The sequence below is a fragment of the Fistularia commersonii genome, chromosome 19 (assembly GCF_037954325.1).
Source record: "Fistularia commersonii isolate RoL2024-O1a breed Wild chromosome 19, RoL_Fcom_v1.0, whole genome shotgun sequence".
In the NCBI taxonomy this organism is placed as follows: Eukaryota; Metazoa; Chordata; class Actinopteri; order Syngnathiformes; family Fistulariidae; genus Fistularia; species Fistularia commersonii.
In genome coordinates this window covers 1,274,760-1,292,381 of record NC_141302.1, presented here as the reverse complement: position 1 = coordinate 1,292,381, position 17,622 = coordinate 1,274,760, and the positions used below count along the sequence as shown (strand labels likewise).

The 17,622-nt window shown below is 44.4% G+C and overlaps 1 protein-coding gene across 3 annotated transcripts; it reads left to right on the top strand.

The window, feature by feature from the left end:
- Positions 1-337: 337 nt before the first annotated feature.
- Positions 338-16,437, top strand: LOC147223311 (FHF complex subunit HOOK-interacting protein 1A-like). Of its 3 annotated transcripts, none has more exons than XM_086166468.1 (16): positions 505-912; positions 2,710-2,861; positions 3,927-4,116; positions 4,193-4,408; positions 4,479-4,641; positions 4,714-4,825; positions 8,869-8,970; positions 11,182-11,238; positions 11,334-11,420; positions 11,509-11,676; positions 12,804-12,883; positions 12,961-13,133; positions 13,196-13,307; positions 13,377-14,494; positions 14,615-14,775; positions 15,843-16,437. In XM_086166468.1, exons 2-16 carry the CDS (start codon positions 2,757-2,759, stop codon positions 16,134-16,136), a joined length of 3,138 nt encoding a protein of 1,045 aa, XP_086022594.1. In that variant the 5' UTR covers positions 505-912; positions 2,710-2,756; the 3' UTR covers positions 16,137-16,437. The 3 variants fall into 3 exon arrangements, with proteins under 3 accessions (XP_086022595.1, XP_086022594.1, XP_086022593.1); XM_086166467.1 differs by having other exon boundaries at positions 521-912; positions 14,615-14,793; positions 15,843-16,435; XM_086166469.1 differs by lacking the exon at positions 14,615-14,775 and having other exon boundaries at positions 338-912; positions 15,843-16,114.
- The last annotated feature ends 1,185 nt before the right edge of the window (positions 16,438-17,622 follow it).

Below are 17,622 nucleotides of genomic sequence, written 5' to 3'. Positions count from 1 at the left end.
AGAATAAGAATAAGAACAACTTTATCTCGAAGGAAATTGTTGTGCCAGAGTTTCAAGTAAAACATAACAATAATAAATAATAGTAGGAAATTGTATAAACAGTATAAAAAAGGGGGTAGAATAAGAAATACGAATAAAACTATAAAGTGTCAAAGTAACAAGTCAAGGCTATAAAGTGCCTTAAGGTCTTAAGTACAAAGATTTTGAGATTCCCTGCGTCTGAAGGGAGAGGAATTAAACAGGTAGGATTCTTTTGTCACAGCAGTGTAACAGTTATAGTATCAATAAATATGAATATAAATATATAGAGAGAGACAATTAAACAATAGCAGAAGACAAATAAATAGACAGTAGAGTGAACAACAAACAATGATGTACACCTTTGTGGATACATGCAACAACAAACACAAACAGTGATGTACAGCGATAAGGTAAGATAAACTTTATCGATCTCCATAGGGGAAATTCCTTTGTCACAGCAGCATAACAGTTACAATGTCAAAAAAAAGGAAATAGATATGAATATCTTTTTAGATGTTGAATCTCTATATGCGCAAATAAACTCATTCTTAAATGTATAATTCAATAAATATCATTTGAAATGAATCAGACGCTCAAAATCTAACAAAAAAACGATATCTTGAACTCAAAATGAATGTTTCTGAATAGAAACGTGCACACCATGCCCTCCTGTTTTGCTACACTTCCGGTGGGCGTGGCCTGGGGCCCCGGTGGGCGTGGTCTCCGGCCAAGTGGGCGTGGCCTGGGCGTCGCGGGTGACTGACAGTTGAGCGGCTCAGAGCGCAGGAGGGGAGCGGCTGCAGAAGGTCGACCTGAGACCAGGAGGACCTCAAGGAGGTTCTCTGCAGAAAGAAGAAGAATAGGAGGAGGAGAGAAGAAGGGAGGCACAAGGTGAGCTGTCGGGTCTGCGTCTGTGGATTTACGTGATGGAAACAAAGTGGAATTTCATCCAAAATCAGGCCTAATAAAACACCTGAGCCTTGGTTTCCAGCAGAAGGAGACCTCAGCGTCAGATTGACCTCCATTCATTTTGTAGCTTTTAAAACACTTTCTTTGTCACTTCTCAACTATTTCCTCCAAGCAAGCTGTGTTTCTCTCATCTATGGATTCTCACGTTTTTCTTAATTTTCAAGTTTTTAGGTAATTTCTTATGAAGTAAATGTTCAAGTAACATATGGATAATAGAAATTAAACACTTTCTCACAAATACTCAGGTGACCTTTTTCTTATAAAGTTGAAGTGACTCATTTTCATGGACTTTTTTTTTCACCTCTCACCATTACCAGGTCATTTTCACTTGATTACTTTATTGGTTTTTTGATAATTTAACTTCATATGTCCCTAAAACTCTCAAACTGCATCTGACTGCAGCTGAAAGGTGATTTTTCTGCTCTTCCTCTTCTTCTTCTGCTGAAATCAGCTAAAAACAATGTTCAAAAGTCTTGATTTGGGTTCTAACATCTGTGTATGTGGGTGAGTGTGTGTGTGTGTGTGTGTCTAATCTGGGAGGAGACGCGGATGTTTAATGGGGACGATGCCACACACACACACACACACGCACACACACACACACACAAAGGATTAAAGTCACATGCCATCACACAACTAGGGATTAAACACACACACAAACACACACACACACTGACCTGTTTTTTTTAATACATGTTTTGGCCATTTATGTGATTGGGGTTTAATGATGCCAAGCTTGGAGTCACATGACCGTCTGGGTTTGTTGACTACTTTGTTTACCTGCTACCGCTTTTTGATCCAGAGACTGAGGAGGGACCTGTGTGTGTGTGTGTGTGTGTGTGTGTGTCAGCAAAATCAGCAAAACTGGTCACAAATCTTTAAAAATAGTCAAATAGTGACTTAAATTGTCAAAAAAGATGCATGTGATGACCTGACAAAAACACAATCTTCTGGAAAATTTGGTTAAAAAGCAGAAGTTGATATAACGTCGCGAGTGAACGAAAATTGAAATAAATGCATAAAAATTTAGAAAAATCTGAGGAGAGAAATTGTCTCAGATTAACCAAAAAAAAAATATCCTTAGAATGACGGAAAGCTCTCAGGGAATTTACATTTCATATGTGAGCAGAAACACCTAAATAAATAAAAAAAGTTTGAAGCCAAAGGTCAACGCCTGGTCATCTCACTTTACCCAGCGATGGTTTTATTGTAATCAGGAAATGTGATATCACTTCCTGTCTCTGTCCGTCGGCGGCGGCAAGCAGACGTCTCGGAAAAAAACTTGAGGGAATTCCTGGAACGTCCTGGAACGCCCTGGGTGGGACTTGGACATGCTAGCCTACTTCCTGTTTACCGGTCAAGGCGGACAGCGTCTACTTCCTGTCCGCTCCCCGGTCGGAAGCGAGTTAGGAAGCGCCGGCGAATGACATGGAGGGAGGGAGCGTTCTATAAAATTATGAAAAGATTGTTATTGATCAGTGATCATTAAGTAAAGCGTCTAAGTCCATCTTAAACGGTTTCAGAGGAGCAGGAATGCTTGATGCTAAACAGGCCTTATGTGAAAAACAAAGATGGCCGTTGCCGTCGGCGCCACCGAGAGAAGCTTTTAGCACAAAGCCACGCCTTTGTTACATCACGCATTCTGCTCAAGGCGCCGGCCAATGGCGTTCGAGCTTACTAACGTCCGTCTTAAATGAGTGTTTTGTTGACGTTCTGCAGGTCTGCAGCGTCTGGGGGCGGAGCTCCGTCCCCCGGGCGACGGCAAAATGATGGCGTCGGTGGTCGCCGTGGGCGACCGCAGGAAGTCGCTGACACTCCGCGGGGTGGATCCCGAGACCTGTATGATCGTTTTCAAGAACCACTGGGCCCAGGTGAGACCGGCGGCCATGACAGCAGCTGATCCGGGCAGGTCTTCAGCGCTAACCGACTACCATGAGGCAGGAGAACTGCGTGCCTCACTCAGTGGCAGCCATTTTATCATTGCTCAGCACAAGAAACTTGTGACTCTCATACAATTGTTGACAAATTGGAAATGTAGCTCAGATAGCAAAAGTGTTTAAACATTTTTATAGCCACACGTAGAAAAACAGCACTCCGGTCTTTCTGCAGAGCATGCTGGCAGTCAGCCGTCATTGAGGCACGACAGTCCGCAGCCTCACCGCACATATCTTACAGTAAATGTGAAAATCCCGCAATTTTGAATAAGAAATTTTGAATCTGAAACTGGTGAACTGAAATGAAAAATACCTCGATAGTGCAAATCACTGATTAATACAACATTTCATTCTTTTTTTCATTTGACTTTTTTATCTTTCCAAGACTGACAAGTGAGGCACGGCCTCTCCTGCCTCCCCTGACTGCGCCTCACTGATTACACAAGAATTTCACAGAATAATAAGTTACACATTTAATGAGTTAGTATTTCTCCACATGCTGTTTGACGCTCGCTTAGTGTTGTCATTTTTTTTATGCTTTTTATGCATGTATGCGTGAGTGTGTGTGTGTGTGTGTGTGTGTGTGTGTGTGTGTGTGTGTGTGTTTGTGTGCGACCCACACTTTGGCCCCTTAAACACAGCATCCATTCAGATCAAACCTCTTTCTAAACTCGCCAAGAAACCCCTCACAGTTCGTGCGGTGTGTGTGTGTGAGTGTGTGTGTGTGTGTGTGTGTGTGTGTGTGTGTGTGTGTGTGCCATCCGGAGCAGCCAGGGTCAAAGGTTAAAGCTAGCCTGGCCACTGAAGTGCATTCTTCTTTGAAAATAATGAATGAAGTGCGAACAATGAATATTAACCCTTTCACCCCAGCAACAAATGGGAAATATAAATAATAAAGGTAAATATGGGTAAATAAAAACAGTCGATGTCTGTTTGTTGCTATTAGCATGCTCGCCGTGGTTGCTAGCATGCTAATAGATAGAATCCCCACCTGTCTTCCAGGTGGTGAAGATCCTGGAGAAACATGAGCCAGGCCGCGGCGTCTCCGGCGCGCTGAGCTTCCTGTCCGGACACGGCGGCGGCGGCATCGGTGCATCGCGTCTCGGCCCGATCCCGGCCGACGAAGCCAGCGCCGTCCAGAACTATGTGGAGCACATGCTGTTCCTGCTGATGGAGGAAGAGGCGGGACAAGGTTCGAGCACGACACCGCCTGATTGGACACCGATGAATCAAAAATTCAACCACAGATATTTCCTGTCAAAAACCAGGCGGGGCGATGGGTCCCATCCTGGAGCTGGTGGTGATGGAGGGGGTGATGGAGCGGCTCTTCCTGTGGAGCCTGAGGAGGCAGTTCACCGAGGACATGAAGCTGGAGCAGCTCCGGATGTACCAGATGTTGCTATCTCAGGCGCGCCAGCCGCTGCTGCACCACAAGCCCGTCCTCCGGCCGCTCATGATGCTGCTGGCGTCCTGCGCCGGGTCAGGTGAGTCCGCCGAAACATCACGGAGACGTCCCTTCACATGTTTTGATGACCACCTGATTCCGACGTGCAGGCGGCGACGGCGTGGTGGAGGCGGAGCTTGTCCACCTGCTGAACCAGCTGTGCGTGGCTCTGGTCAAAGATCCCTCCGTCCTGGAGCTCTTCTTTCACACCAGCGAAGATCAGGGAGCCGCCAACTTCCTGCTGTTCTCCCTGCTCATACCGTACACACACAGGTAACACACACACACACACACACACACACACGGAGCACGAGTGTCGTCATAGCCGCCGCCGTTCATCCTCAGACGCGGACCAGTTGGACGCCAGGCCCGGGACGCCCTGCTGCTCATCATGTCTCTGTCGGCGTCCGAGCCGCGAGTCGCCCAGCACATCGTCCACAACACCTACTTCTGTCCTGTAAGACACACACACACACACACACACACACACACATGTTTTTTGTTGTTCTCCCACGGGTTTGGACTGGCTGGTGTTTTCTGTGCAGATGGAAGCTTGTAGAGATTAACCTCCTCCAGCTCAGACAGGGATCAGGCGGCTGCAGCTCCGGCCGCTTTCAAAAAACTCTTGAAGGTCGAGCTGAATCCCCCTGAGCGACACCACGGGGAGATATTTTGGAGACTTTTTGGATATCAAATCTCAAATTAAAGCGCGAAAGATATTTTATGCTAAAAAGGTGCAGCGGTGTCTCCTTGTCTTTGTGGGGTTCCTCCCACGGTTCAAAATCATGCATGAGGTTCACTGGAGACCCTACATTGTGGAGGTCGTCTCCAAACGTGGCCCTATTTATATCCTATATATTATATGTATATACTTTATCAGGAAACAACAATAATTTAGTAGTATAATAAATAATAAATCATGATAAAGTTTTGAGGGTTTCATAGCTTCATATTTTGTTTCTAAACTATATATTTAAATACTATATTTGTATGCAATATATTTATACACATCATATAAGCAATAGCAATAATAGTGCACTATAACAATGATAATATATAATAAATAAATGATAAATAAATGATAAATAATACAGTGTTGATTGTTTCAAATATTCATATTATATCTATATATTATATAGTTATATATTATATTTTATACTTTATATTGAGCAATGAAAATAATGTTGCACAATTATAATAATTATAATAAATCCTAAATAATAATAAATGAATAATAAATAATAATTAAGTTTTGGGGGTTTCACAGCTTCATATTATCTTTATATACTATATATTTGAATACCATATTTATATAATATATATTATATTTATATACTTTATGTAAGCAATAATAATAATTTTGCACTATAATAAATAATAATACTAATAATAATAAAGTTTTGAGGGTTTCACAGCTTTATATTATATTTATATCCTATATATTACATTTATATACTTTATTAGGAAACAACAATAATTTAGTAGTATAATAAATAATAAATCATGATAAAGTTTTGAGGGTTTCATAGCTTCATATTTTGTTTCTAAACTATATATTCAAATACTATATTTGTATTCTATATATACTGCTCAAAAAAATAAAGGGCACACTTGAACAACACAATGTAACTCCAAGTCAATCCCACTTGTGTGAAATCATAGTGTCCACTCAGGAAGCAACACACATTCATTTGGACTTGTTTTAAGGACATTACATCAAAGTTGGATCAGCCTGGAGTTTGTTTTTACACTTTAATTTGGAGTGTGATTCCTAATCCAGACCTCCATGGGTTGATACAATTGATTTCCATTGATCATTTTTGTGTGATTTTGTCGTCAGCACATTCAACTGTGTAAAGAGCAAAGTATTTCATAAGAATATTTCATTCATTTAGATCTAGGATGTGTTTTTTAAGTGTTCCCTTTATTTTTTTGAGCAGTGTATTATATTTATACACGTCATATAAGCAATAGCAATAATATTGCACTATAACAAAGATAATACATAATAAATAAATGATAAATAATACAGTGTTGATTGTTTCAAATATTCATATTATATTTATATATTATATAACTATATATTATATTTTATACTTTATATTGAGCAATGAAAATAATGTTGCACAATTATAATAACTATCATAAATCCTAAATAATAATAAATAATAATAAAGTTTTGGGGGTTTCACAGCTTCATATTATCTTTATATACTATATATTTGAATACCATATTTATATGATATATATTATATTTATATACTTTATGTAAGCAATAATAATAATTATGCACTATAATAAAATAATAATAATAATAAAATAAATTATAACTAATACGGTTGTGAGTGTTTCATGGCTTTATAATTTATTTATATACTATATAATTATATAGTATATTTTATACTTTATATTGTGCAGTGACAATAATAATAATTTGCATTATGATAAATAATAATAAATAATGAATAATAAAGTTTTGAGTGTTTCATAGAGTCATCAGCTAGCTGTGCAGCGCTAATAATAGCGGTCACGGAGCTTGTGTGTCACCTCTTGCGATGAACCTCGAAACTTATGTAGGAATCTTGATATTTTATTTTAAATGCAGCTTTCTTTCTGCCGGGATTCTGCAACACTTCTGCTCGGTTCCTCACGAAAAAGCGCTCCGGTGACTTTTGTTTCTGCCTTATTTTTTTCAAGCTAGCTTGTGGTAGCTGGTGTGTGTGAAATGAAATGGAGTCAAGTACAAAAAAAAAAAAAATGAAAAAGAGAAAGATTTTCTCGGTGGATCGATACTGGTGGTTAGGAACATTATTCATGAATGAGTAAATGAACATATAAGTACTAGTTTGGCTTAAAAAACTTAAATTTCCCGTGAAAGTAACCCCATTACCAGCTTTAAGCACTTAAATCCTCACCGTATTGTTAGGAAGCGAGGTCTTGCTTTTGCTATAAGAAATGACGGAGGTAATCCCCGAACGCCGCCTCTGCCGCCGCAGCCACCGGCTCCCCCCGGGAGCGAGATGAGCTCATTAGTTAATTACATAACGGGTGATAATGGGATTACATCCAGAGGGGGTGGAGATGAATGGGGGTCATGACTCAGCTGCTATACAACGGAGTTTATTCATAAAAATAAAAAAAACCCTGGGATGATCCGACCCACTCTCGGATGTAAACAAGGCTCAGATGTCTCGGAAGCTCAGGGATGGAAGCTAACGTAAGCTAACGTAAGCTAACATAAGCTAACATAAACAACACAAGTTCTATTATGAACTTCCAGAGGCTAAATTGTGAGGAAAGGATACATATGATTAGACACTTGAGACGAGCGCTAATAAAATGTTATACATGCTAAAGAAAGCAGATTACATGACAAAATCTAAAAGGTCAACTGTAGCTAGCATTAAAAAGAAATACTTGGGCGCCAGAAAAGGCTGAATATTCATAGTAGCATAGATGTTAGCAATGTTTAGACGCTAAATGTAGAGGCGTATGAGGGAGAAATGAGAAGCTAAGCTAAGTTTTAAAGAAACACACAGATGCTAATAAAAAAACCAAAACAAACAAAACCATGTAAGTAAACAACAATGCCAAAAGATGAGAAAAAAAAAAGCGTTGCAGGCTAAAACAGGCACTAAGAGAAAACAACCACAAGCTAAGTACAGCGTGTATGCTAATATGAAAATTAGCATACATGTTAGCTAAGTTTAGAGGTCAGAGAGAAATGAGAAGATAAGCCAGGTTGGGAAAGAATCTCACAGATGCTAAAACAAACAAACAAAACTATGTAAATAAATACAAATGCTAAACTCGATAAAAAAGTGATGTAGGCTAAAACAGGTACTAAAAGAAAAGAACCACAAGCTAACTGATGTTTGCTAGAAATATGTAAGAATATCAAGGCAACAAATGAGCTTACTGGCAAAATAAAGCAAAACAAGACTGAAACTAGGAATAAAGAAAATAAAATATAAAGTACAAGCCACAAAATTCACCAGAAAAAGAATGACAGACTGAATAAAAAGTTAGCTAAGGGGCAAAACACCCGCAAAAAGTAACAAAACAAAAGGTGTGTGTTGCGCAAAGAGTCGACGCATGTGCCACCCGTGTGTGTGTGTGTGTGTGTGTGTGTTACTGTATGCGTGTGAGAGAGATTTAAGATCATGTGACCACACTGACCTCAATCTGTGTGTGTTGAGATTAGTGAAATAGCATGAGATTTTGCACGCGCACACACAGACATGCACGCATGCACACACACACACACACACACACACACACACACACACACACACACACACATATATTTTGGATCTTCTGATTGGCTGTCTGCCTGACCAGCTGTTTTGATGAACATCCTTCATCTGTCTGAAAATGTTTTTTGAGTGAAAAAAAAACCTTTATCAGGTGGGGGTCAAAGGTCAACTATGTGTATATATATATATATATATGTGTGTGTGTGTGTGTGTGTGTGTGTGTGTGTGTGTGTTGCGTGAGCAGGTCCTGGCCACCGGCCTGTCGGGTCTGTACTCGTCGCTCCCCGCCAGGCTTCAGGTCTACAGCGACGACTGGAACAGCCTGGATCAGGCCGACTGGCAGCAGGTAACCATGGCAACCCGAGGACAAAGATCCTCTATTCCAGGCATTGGTGACCACAGGATGTGTTTACAGGAGCAAGGAGTATTTATTTAGATGTATTTATCCATACATAAAGCTATAAATTATGCAGCCGAACCTTGACTCACGAGTACAATTGCAAAGCAAAAGCACATTTTCTGCACTTATTGACAAGAGCGCTAAATGTTAGCATTCGCTACATCAGCTTTGTTTTAATGCGTGATATTTATGTTTTTTATCTATAAAACACTTTTCTTATCTACTGTAATATCCTGACGTTTGAGCGCACCACAGAATTTCACGTTCAGTTCATCGGTCCGATGTGACGAGGCTAAATGTTTTGGTGGTGTGAAGCTTGTTAGCCCTCAAAAAATCCATAAAGTAGCTGCATTGTTCAAAGCCTGTGAAAAAAGTAGCGGCTTATAGGCTGGAAATTACGTTAATCATAATCATAACAACAACAACAACAATAATATCTTTTTTCATGGTTTGGCTGGTCCTACGACTTATACTTATGCGCATATTATATATTAAAATATATAATTTCATGTTTGTTATTTTCCCACTGACAGCCACGAAAGTGCTCTTTAGGCTTGAGTGCCAGAATCTGCTATTCCGATTACTTCTGTACCACTGAAAATGTTAAATTTAGACATTAACTTAGTAAGACAACCGAGAAAGATTGGACAGAAATGCTGATTACAAGCTGCAAGTAGTGAAATATGCGTCTGAACACAATAATCGAGCAGCAGAAAGACGGTTTGGAGTGGCGAAAACAAAAAAAAAGCTAATCGCAGGCTAAAAGCTAGAAGGCCACAGCTAGAGGAACACGTTCACGAATGGGTGTTTGAACAACGTGCTGCTGGGAGAAGCAACATCGCAGTAACGTCTTCACGCTCAGGCAGTCGCCACAGCGATAAATATAAATGACTTTATGGGAGGGCCTTCTTGGCGTTACCGCTTCTAGCAACGCAACCGACAACGTCGTCCCAAAAATAGGTTCTCTGGGAGTGACCAGGACGAATAGGATCAGGAATGAGTCCATCAGAAGGACAGCAAATGTTTTGGAGAGAAGGTCAGAGAAGCCAGACTGAGATGGCTGGGTCACGTACAGAGGAGGGATAGAGAATATATTGGTAGGTTGAAGATCAAGAGGAAGACCAAAGGGAAGATTTATAGATTTAGTGAGAGAGGATTTGAAGTTAGTTGGTGTGAGAGAGGAGGATACAGAGAATATGGTTAGATGGAGAAGGATGACTGGCTATGGAGACCCCTGAAGGGAAAAGCCCAAAGGAAAAGGAGAATTTGGCACAGGGGCGCAGGACATGTATGACCGAGACAAAGTGATGACTGAGATGGTTTGGAAATGAACACTCCTCTGGTCATGCCCAAACCATGTTGAAGATCTGGGTAGAAGGTTGTTGAAGGTGGAGCTGCCAGGCAGGAGGTCTGGAGGAAAACCAAAGAGAAGATTTAGTGAGAGAGGATATGAAGTTAGTTGTTATGAGAGGGGAGGATCCGGAGAATAGGGTTAGATGGAGAAGGTTGACTGGCTATGGAGACCCCTGAAGGGAAAAGCCCAAAGGAAAAGAAGAATTTGGCACAGGGGTGCAGGACATGTATGACCGAGACAAAGTGATGACTGAGATGGTTTGGACATGAATACTCCTCTGTCCATGTTTGAACCATGGTGAAGTTCTGGGTAGAAGGTTAATGAAGGTGGAGCCAAGGAGGTTCGAGGACTTCTATCGCTTAACTTACTGGCTACACACTTAATGCTACAATGGTATTCTAAATGTAACATGCTAGACTTTATGTCTAAACTTCATTTATGGACAGAGTGAAGCCACTCCTCTTATAAAACCATCAAACCATCCCTGATTGGCTTTGAACGCCTCGTCCATTGATGTTCCTGGCGTGATTTTCTCTGGTGCTACCTAGCGGCGGCGGCAGCGGCGGCGGCGCGTCCTACACTCTTTAAACGCAACGTCAGACGGAGTAAAACACTCAAACACAACTCAGATCTCGTATCACAAAGCGAAAAATCCTCATAGCGACAGATAAGTTGCTGCACTTGTATGCTGAGGTTCAACTGTGCATGCAAATAACTAAATATATATATTTTTAATTTTAAAAAATTGTATTGGTTTATTCTGAACTTTAATGATCACAGACATCTTAAATGTGTCACAACAGGTTCCGGCTCTTGTTCATTTCCTGCACTCACTGGACTTCTGTAGTGCCGTTACCAACGTAATATAAACGCACACACACACACACACACACACACGTACACACACACACACACACACACACAGTGTCTGACTTGCTATGTGTGTGTTCCTCAGGTTTCTCATCCCTCCATTCGCTCTCAGCTCCTCAGTTACATCTACAACGGCTTCCTGGTTCCTGTGATGGCACCTGCCCTGCACAAGGTGTGTGTGTGTGTGTGTGCAAGTGTGTATGTATGTGTGTGTGTGTGTGTGTGTGTGTGTGTCAGTAAACTCTCCCACATCCGTGCAGCTCACTGTGGAAGAGGTGATGACGACCACGTCGTACCTGGACCTGTTCCTTCGCTCCATCTCTGCACCGTCGCTCCTCCAGACCTTCTTGTCCTTCATCCTGCTTCACGAGCACGACAACGTGCACATTCTGGACACGCTGGTCAGCAGGGTGAACACACCTTTCCAGGTAACACACACTTTAAACCTCGGTGGTCCGTCGTGTCCGGTGATGACAATCGTGCCTCTGCTACTTGTGGGATCCACTGGCTGGAGTTCTAGATGTGATGGCGGCTTCATGGCTCCCTTTCTTCAACCATCTATCAGTTCGATCCTCCGTCAGATGGAGCGCCGGGTGGTGGCCTCCTCCAGCCGGGTTGCCTTCAGGCTGCACTTCTTCATCAAGACTTCCAGTTGGTCTTTGTATCGCCTTTTCTGGCCACCAGCAGATTGGCAGCCAAGACGTACTTGACCGTAGAGAACTTTCTTTGGGCATCTTGATGACATGGCCGACTCCGTGGAGCTCGTGCTGGCTAACTGTGGCCTCCATACTCATGCAGTTGGTCTTGTGGAGCATCTCCTTGTTGGGGACGCGGCCCCTCCAGGATGTACCCAGGTAGCATCGTAGCCATTTGTCGTGGAAGGCCTCGAGTGTCCTTACGGGTCGTCCGTACCCTGTCCATGGTTCACAACTGCAGAGGAGTGTTGTTTGGTCTACTGCCTGGTAAACAGGTACTCTAGTGTGGAAGTTGAGGTGTTTGAGGAGCAAGTGGCTGGTCTGAGGAAGGTGAGGCGGTGGAGTAGCTGCCCACTGGTGCGGTATGTCTGTCTTAGCTACATTTACAGAGACCCAGTCTGCTAGAGGCACTTGCAGCAGCTGTGAGTGCAGCTTGAAGTGCTTCTGGTTTGTGGGCATCTGCATACCGTACCTCGATGATGCTGAAGTTAAAAAGGTTTCACAGATAGCAGGAAGACATTAAAAAGTGCTGGAGCAAGGACACATCCCTGACGCACACCAGTACAGACCCTGAAAGGTCCAGATTCCTGGCCTCCAGAAGTGGCACGTGCCATCATCCCAGCGTGGAACTGCTGAAGAAATGTTGTTGTCCAGGATAGAAGCTCCCTGTTGACGGTGGCCTTCGATTGGTCAATGGAGGTCCTGGTTTTGTTCTCTTGAAGTTGCCTTGCTGTAAAAACCAAGTCTACCGTGCTTCTGTTCCCTCAGCTGCTCCGAGATGTTATCTACCAGTCTGTAGTCATGCTTTTGTCCACAGTCAAACACAGGAATCTGACCTTTGACCTCTGTGCTCTGCTCAGCTGGGCACCGTGTCGCTAGCGCTCTTCAGGACGCTGATCGGCCTCTTCTGCGAGGACGTTCTCCTGCAGCTGGTCCTCAGGTAGGTCCTCCGCCTCAGGATGAACGTCCAAATCGGACGTCCCGCCATCTCATCTCCTCGAGCTCCCCTCCCGCCAGGTATCTGATCCCCGGACGCCACCTGAGCAGGAAGCAGCGCTGCTCCCCGACGGAGACGGCGTGCTGCTCCTCGGCCGCCGCCTCCATCCTGGCCCTGCTGCCGTCGTGGAGCCCCGGGCTCGGGGCCGGCTCGCCACGCCGCTCCGAGCTGGTCCACTGGCCCAAAGGCACCGGTGAGAACCGCCGCCGATCTTGTTTTTTATGGCTCGGCGTGCGTTGATGGGTTTCCTCTCAGACCCGCTGGCGGCGGACAGCGTGGGCTACCGCCGCGACTCCGACCTCCCGATGGACGTGAACTACCTCCAGTACCTCCGTGATGCCCGGGCCGCCATCGGCGCCGCTTACAGGTTTGCGCCGCTTCGTTTTTCGTTTTGTTTTTCTTGCCCCGTCATCTTTGACGTGGGCGTCATCCGCAGGGCGTGCCGCCGCTGGTCGGCGCCGTACGACGGAACCGACCCGCCGCTCCAGGAGCTCCGCTCGGACACGCCGGGTGACGACGGCGAGGAGGACGAGATGATCCGCCGGATCGCGCTAGCGGTGACTCCGCCCCCCTCGGCTCTTTCGCCGACCCCCTCCTCCACGGACACCGTCTCCACGGGCAACCAGACGGGACGGGTCGGCTCGGCCCTGGAGCTGGAGTGGGACGACATCTTCGCGGATGAGGATTCGTCCGCTTCCTCCTCGGTGGCGGCTAACGCGCAACTGGCTAACGTGCCTCTAGCTAGCGCGCCGCTGGCTAATGCGCAACTGGCTAACGGTGGAGCCGTAATGGCCGACAGATGCGCGGCGGCCCCTCCTCTTCCTCCGCGCCACATCCAGGAAATGCGACGCAGCGCCACCAAGCTGGTGCGCGGCTCCTACGTGGAGGAATCCGACTTCCAGAACGACGTGCTGGTTTACGATCTGGTCGCCCAGCGGGACACGAAGGCGGCCATTTTGGAGCGGATAATGGCGGCCAACCGTCGGGCGACGCTCACGGCGAGCGGCAAGACGGTGATGGAGACGGTCCAGAGCATCATGTCCACCAGAAGGAGGAGCGATGACGGCGGGAGGGAGGAGAAGCGCGGCGAGGATTCGGCGAAGGAGCCGCGGAGGAGGAAGCAGGACGGCGAGGAGGGGAACAAAATGGACGTCGACGGCGAGGCTAAGCCCCGCCCACCCCTGACCAACGGCTTCCACGTTCAGAATCACACCATCGTCGAATGCGACGACGACGAAGACGCGCCGTCGCCGCCCGACAGCCGCGCGCTCGCAACTTCCTGTGGCGGCGGCGCGGCTAAAAACGACTTCCTGTCCCAGTACCTGGAGCTCATGCAGTCGCTGGGGGCGGAGCCAGACGCGGACGACGTCACCAATGACATCATGGCGTTCAGGAGGCGCGTCCGAGCGCTGAAGCAGAGGCTGAAGGACGACGCGGCCGTCGAGGATTTCGGCTGTTTCCATGACGACGAGGAGGAGGAGGAGGACGATGATGTCATAGGAGAGGAGGACGCCATGGACGAGGACGAGGGGGGAGGCGGCGTCCCGTTCACAGGTGAGGACGCGCCGCTTCCTGTGGGCGGAGTCATGCCTCTCTCTCTCCCACACACACACACACACACACACACACACACACACACACACACACACACACACACCTGTGGTGCCGTCGCAGGTCCGTTCATCAGCGTTCTGCTGTCGCGGCTGGAGAACCTTCTGGAGAACTCCATCGCTGTCAACCTGCTGGTGACGGGAATCCTGGCGCAGCTGGCGGCGTATCCACAACCCCTGCTCAGGAACTTCCTGTTCAGCACACACACACACACGCAGCACAATGTGCGCACGCTCTACCAGGTAACACACTCACACACACACACACACACTCATACATACACACACAGATGTATATCCACAAACGAATACACACAGACACAGTTACATCTATTGTACTGGGTAACACATTCATACACACACACACACACACATACACATACACACACACTATCAAGTAAAACACACACACACACATATATCTTACTTTAAGGTCAAACACATACACACAAACCAGGTAGCACACACATTACTGCTCTTTGCAATATAACACACAGTCTATGTTTCAAACACAAACACACACACACATGCATAAATGTGCACACACATTTTCTTGAGGTAAAAGTCATACCCCCAACCACACAGAATACACACACACACACACACACACACACACACACACACACACACACACACACACACACACACAGATGTATGTCGACAAACAAATACACACAGACACAGTTACATCTATTGTACTGGGTAACACATTCATACACACACACACACACACACACACACACACACACACACACACATGGACGTCTTTACACAAACTAATATACTAATACTTCTACTGTACTAGGCAATCAGGTACTGCATTTTACCACACACACACACATGCATAAATGTGCACACACATTTTCCTGACGTAAAAGTCAAACTCCCAACTACCTAGAATACACACACACACACACACACACACCCACGGACCTATATACACAAACTAATACACACATACTTTTACTGTACAAGGCAATCAGGTACTGCATTTTACCACACACACACACACACACACACACACACACACACGGACGTCTTTACACAAACTAATATAATAATAGTTCTACTGTACTAGGCAATCAGGTACTACATTTTACCACACACACACACACACACACACACACACACACACACACACACGGACCTATATACACAAACTAATACACACATACTTTTACTGTACTAGGCAATCAGGCACTACATTTTACCACACACACACACACACACACACCCACACACAAACAGTGCAAGGGCCTTGCCTATTATGGGATGTCCCGGTGGTCCTGCAGGTGCTGCAGTCTCTGCACGTGCAGGTGGAGCGTTACGTGGAGACGCGGCCCGAGTTCCCGTCCCTGCTGGCCGAGGCCTGGAGGTTCCTGCTGCTGAAGGACCAGGACGTCCGGGTGCGAGGTGAGGCTCCGCCCCCCTCGCCGTCGGACCGCCGCCTGCCCCCCTGCCCCGCCGTCCCCCCGCACGCCAAGAGCCGCGTCTTCGCCATCATCCTCTACGCCGAGTTCCTGAAGGAGCTGGCGGCCATCGCCCAGGAGCACAGCGTCGCCCCCGGCTGGCCCGTCGAGGAATAGCGGGGACGTCGGATCTTCATCCTGGACGCGCTTGAACATTCGGATTCCACCTCCCGGGAGGGGGTTATTGACTATTTATTGATTTATTTCTTCAAGATGAATCACTTTTATACTTTTTTTTTTTGTTTTCGAATGAATGATAAGAAAAAAAGAAATCGATCACCGGGTGATTGACGGCTCCCGATTATTTATTTCTCGACCCAAACCTGTGTTTTATTTAATTCTTTTTTTATTAAAAGCAAAGGTACCACCTCAGATTCCAAGTGAAATCCAATTGTTGTCTTATTTATTGATATTTGTGAATCAAACGTGACATGAATGTGTTGGAGGATCCCCAAACGCTGACGATGTGTTCAAATGCTCCCGTAAATACGAGATTCGGGTTGAAATAACTTGAATTTTCCGAGCTTCTGTCTCAATGACGCCCCGTCTCGGTCGCCAAGACGATCAATATATCAATAAAGCGGAAACAGGCAGTGACAAGCTAAAAAAATAAGATTAAAAATAAATAATAAAATAAAATAAAATGAAATGAAATGAAATGAAATGAAATTAAATGACATGACATGACATGACATGACATAAAATAAAATAAAATAAAATAAAATAAAATAAAATAAAATAAAATAAAATGAAATGACATGACCTGAAATAAAATAAAATAAAATAAAATAAAATGAAATGAAATGAAATGAAATGAAATGAAATGAAATGAAATGAAATAAAATAAAATAAAATTATGAATGTATAAAAAGTATAAAAGTATCACATTTGGGTTATAGCATGTAGCATGGTTGTATGTTTTTTTCTGCGCTCTGAAAGAAAGGGTGAATGGCTGTTTATCCATAGAGAATAAGAATAAGAATAAGAATAAGAACAACTTTATTTGTCCCGAAGGAAATTGTTGTGCCAGTTTCAGGTAAAGCCTAACAGTAATAAATAATAGTAGGAAATTGTATAAACAGTAAAAATAAAAAAGGGGGGAGAATAAGATATACAAATAAAACTATAAAGTGTCAAAGTCAAGGCTATAAAATGTTTTAAGGTCTTAAAAAAAAAGAAAAAAAGATAAGGTAATAACAACAATAACAATAAATATGAATTATATATAATACATGAATGAATGAATTTGATAAACACTTTGAATCTTGAACGGTTGTATGTGTTTGAATGGGGCGTGAATGAAAGGGTGAATGGCGGATATGATTGACAGGCCTCTCGTCCAATCCCGGCTGGGATCCAGAGAGCAGGGGAAGCGGAGCGGATGTGTGTGTGTTTACTGATATTTCCAGGGAAAAATGATGTCATAAATCATATCTTAAATACAGAAAAACCAGCATTCTGAGCATGGGTGAGCAATAACATCACAACGTTGCAGGACGCGGGTTCTCACCGTCGCAGGTTTGAACGGCGGCGGCGGCGGCGGCTGCTTCCTGTTCCTGCGGTAGATGACTTACTTCCTGTCAGGACGCTGAATTTACACATT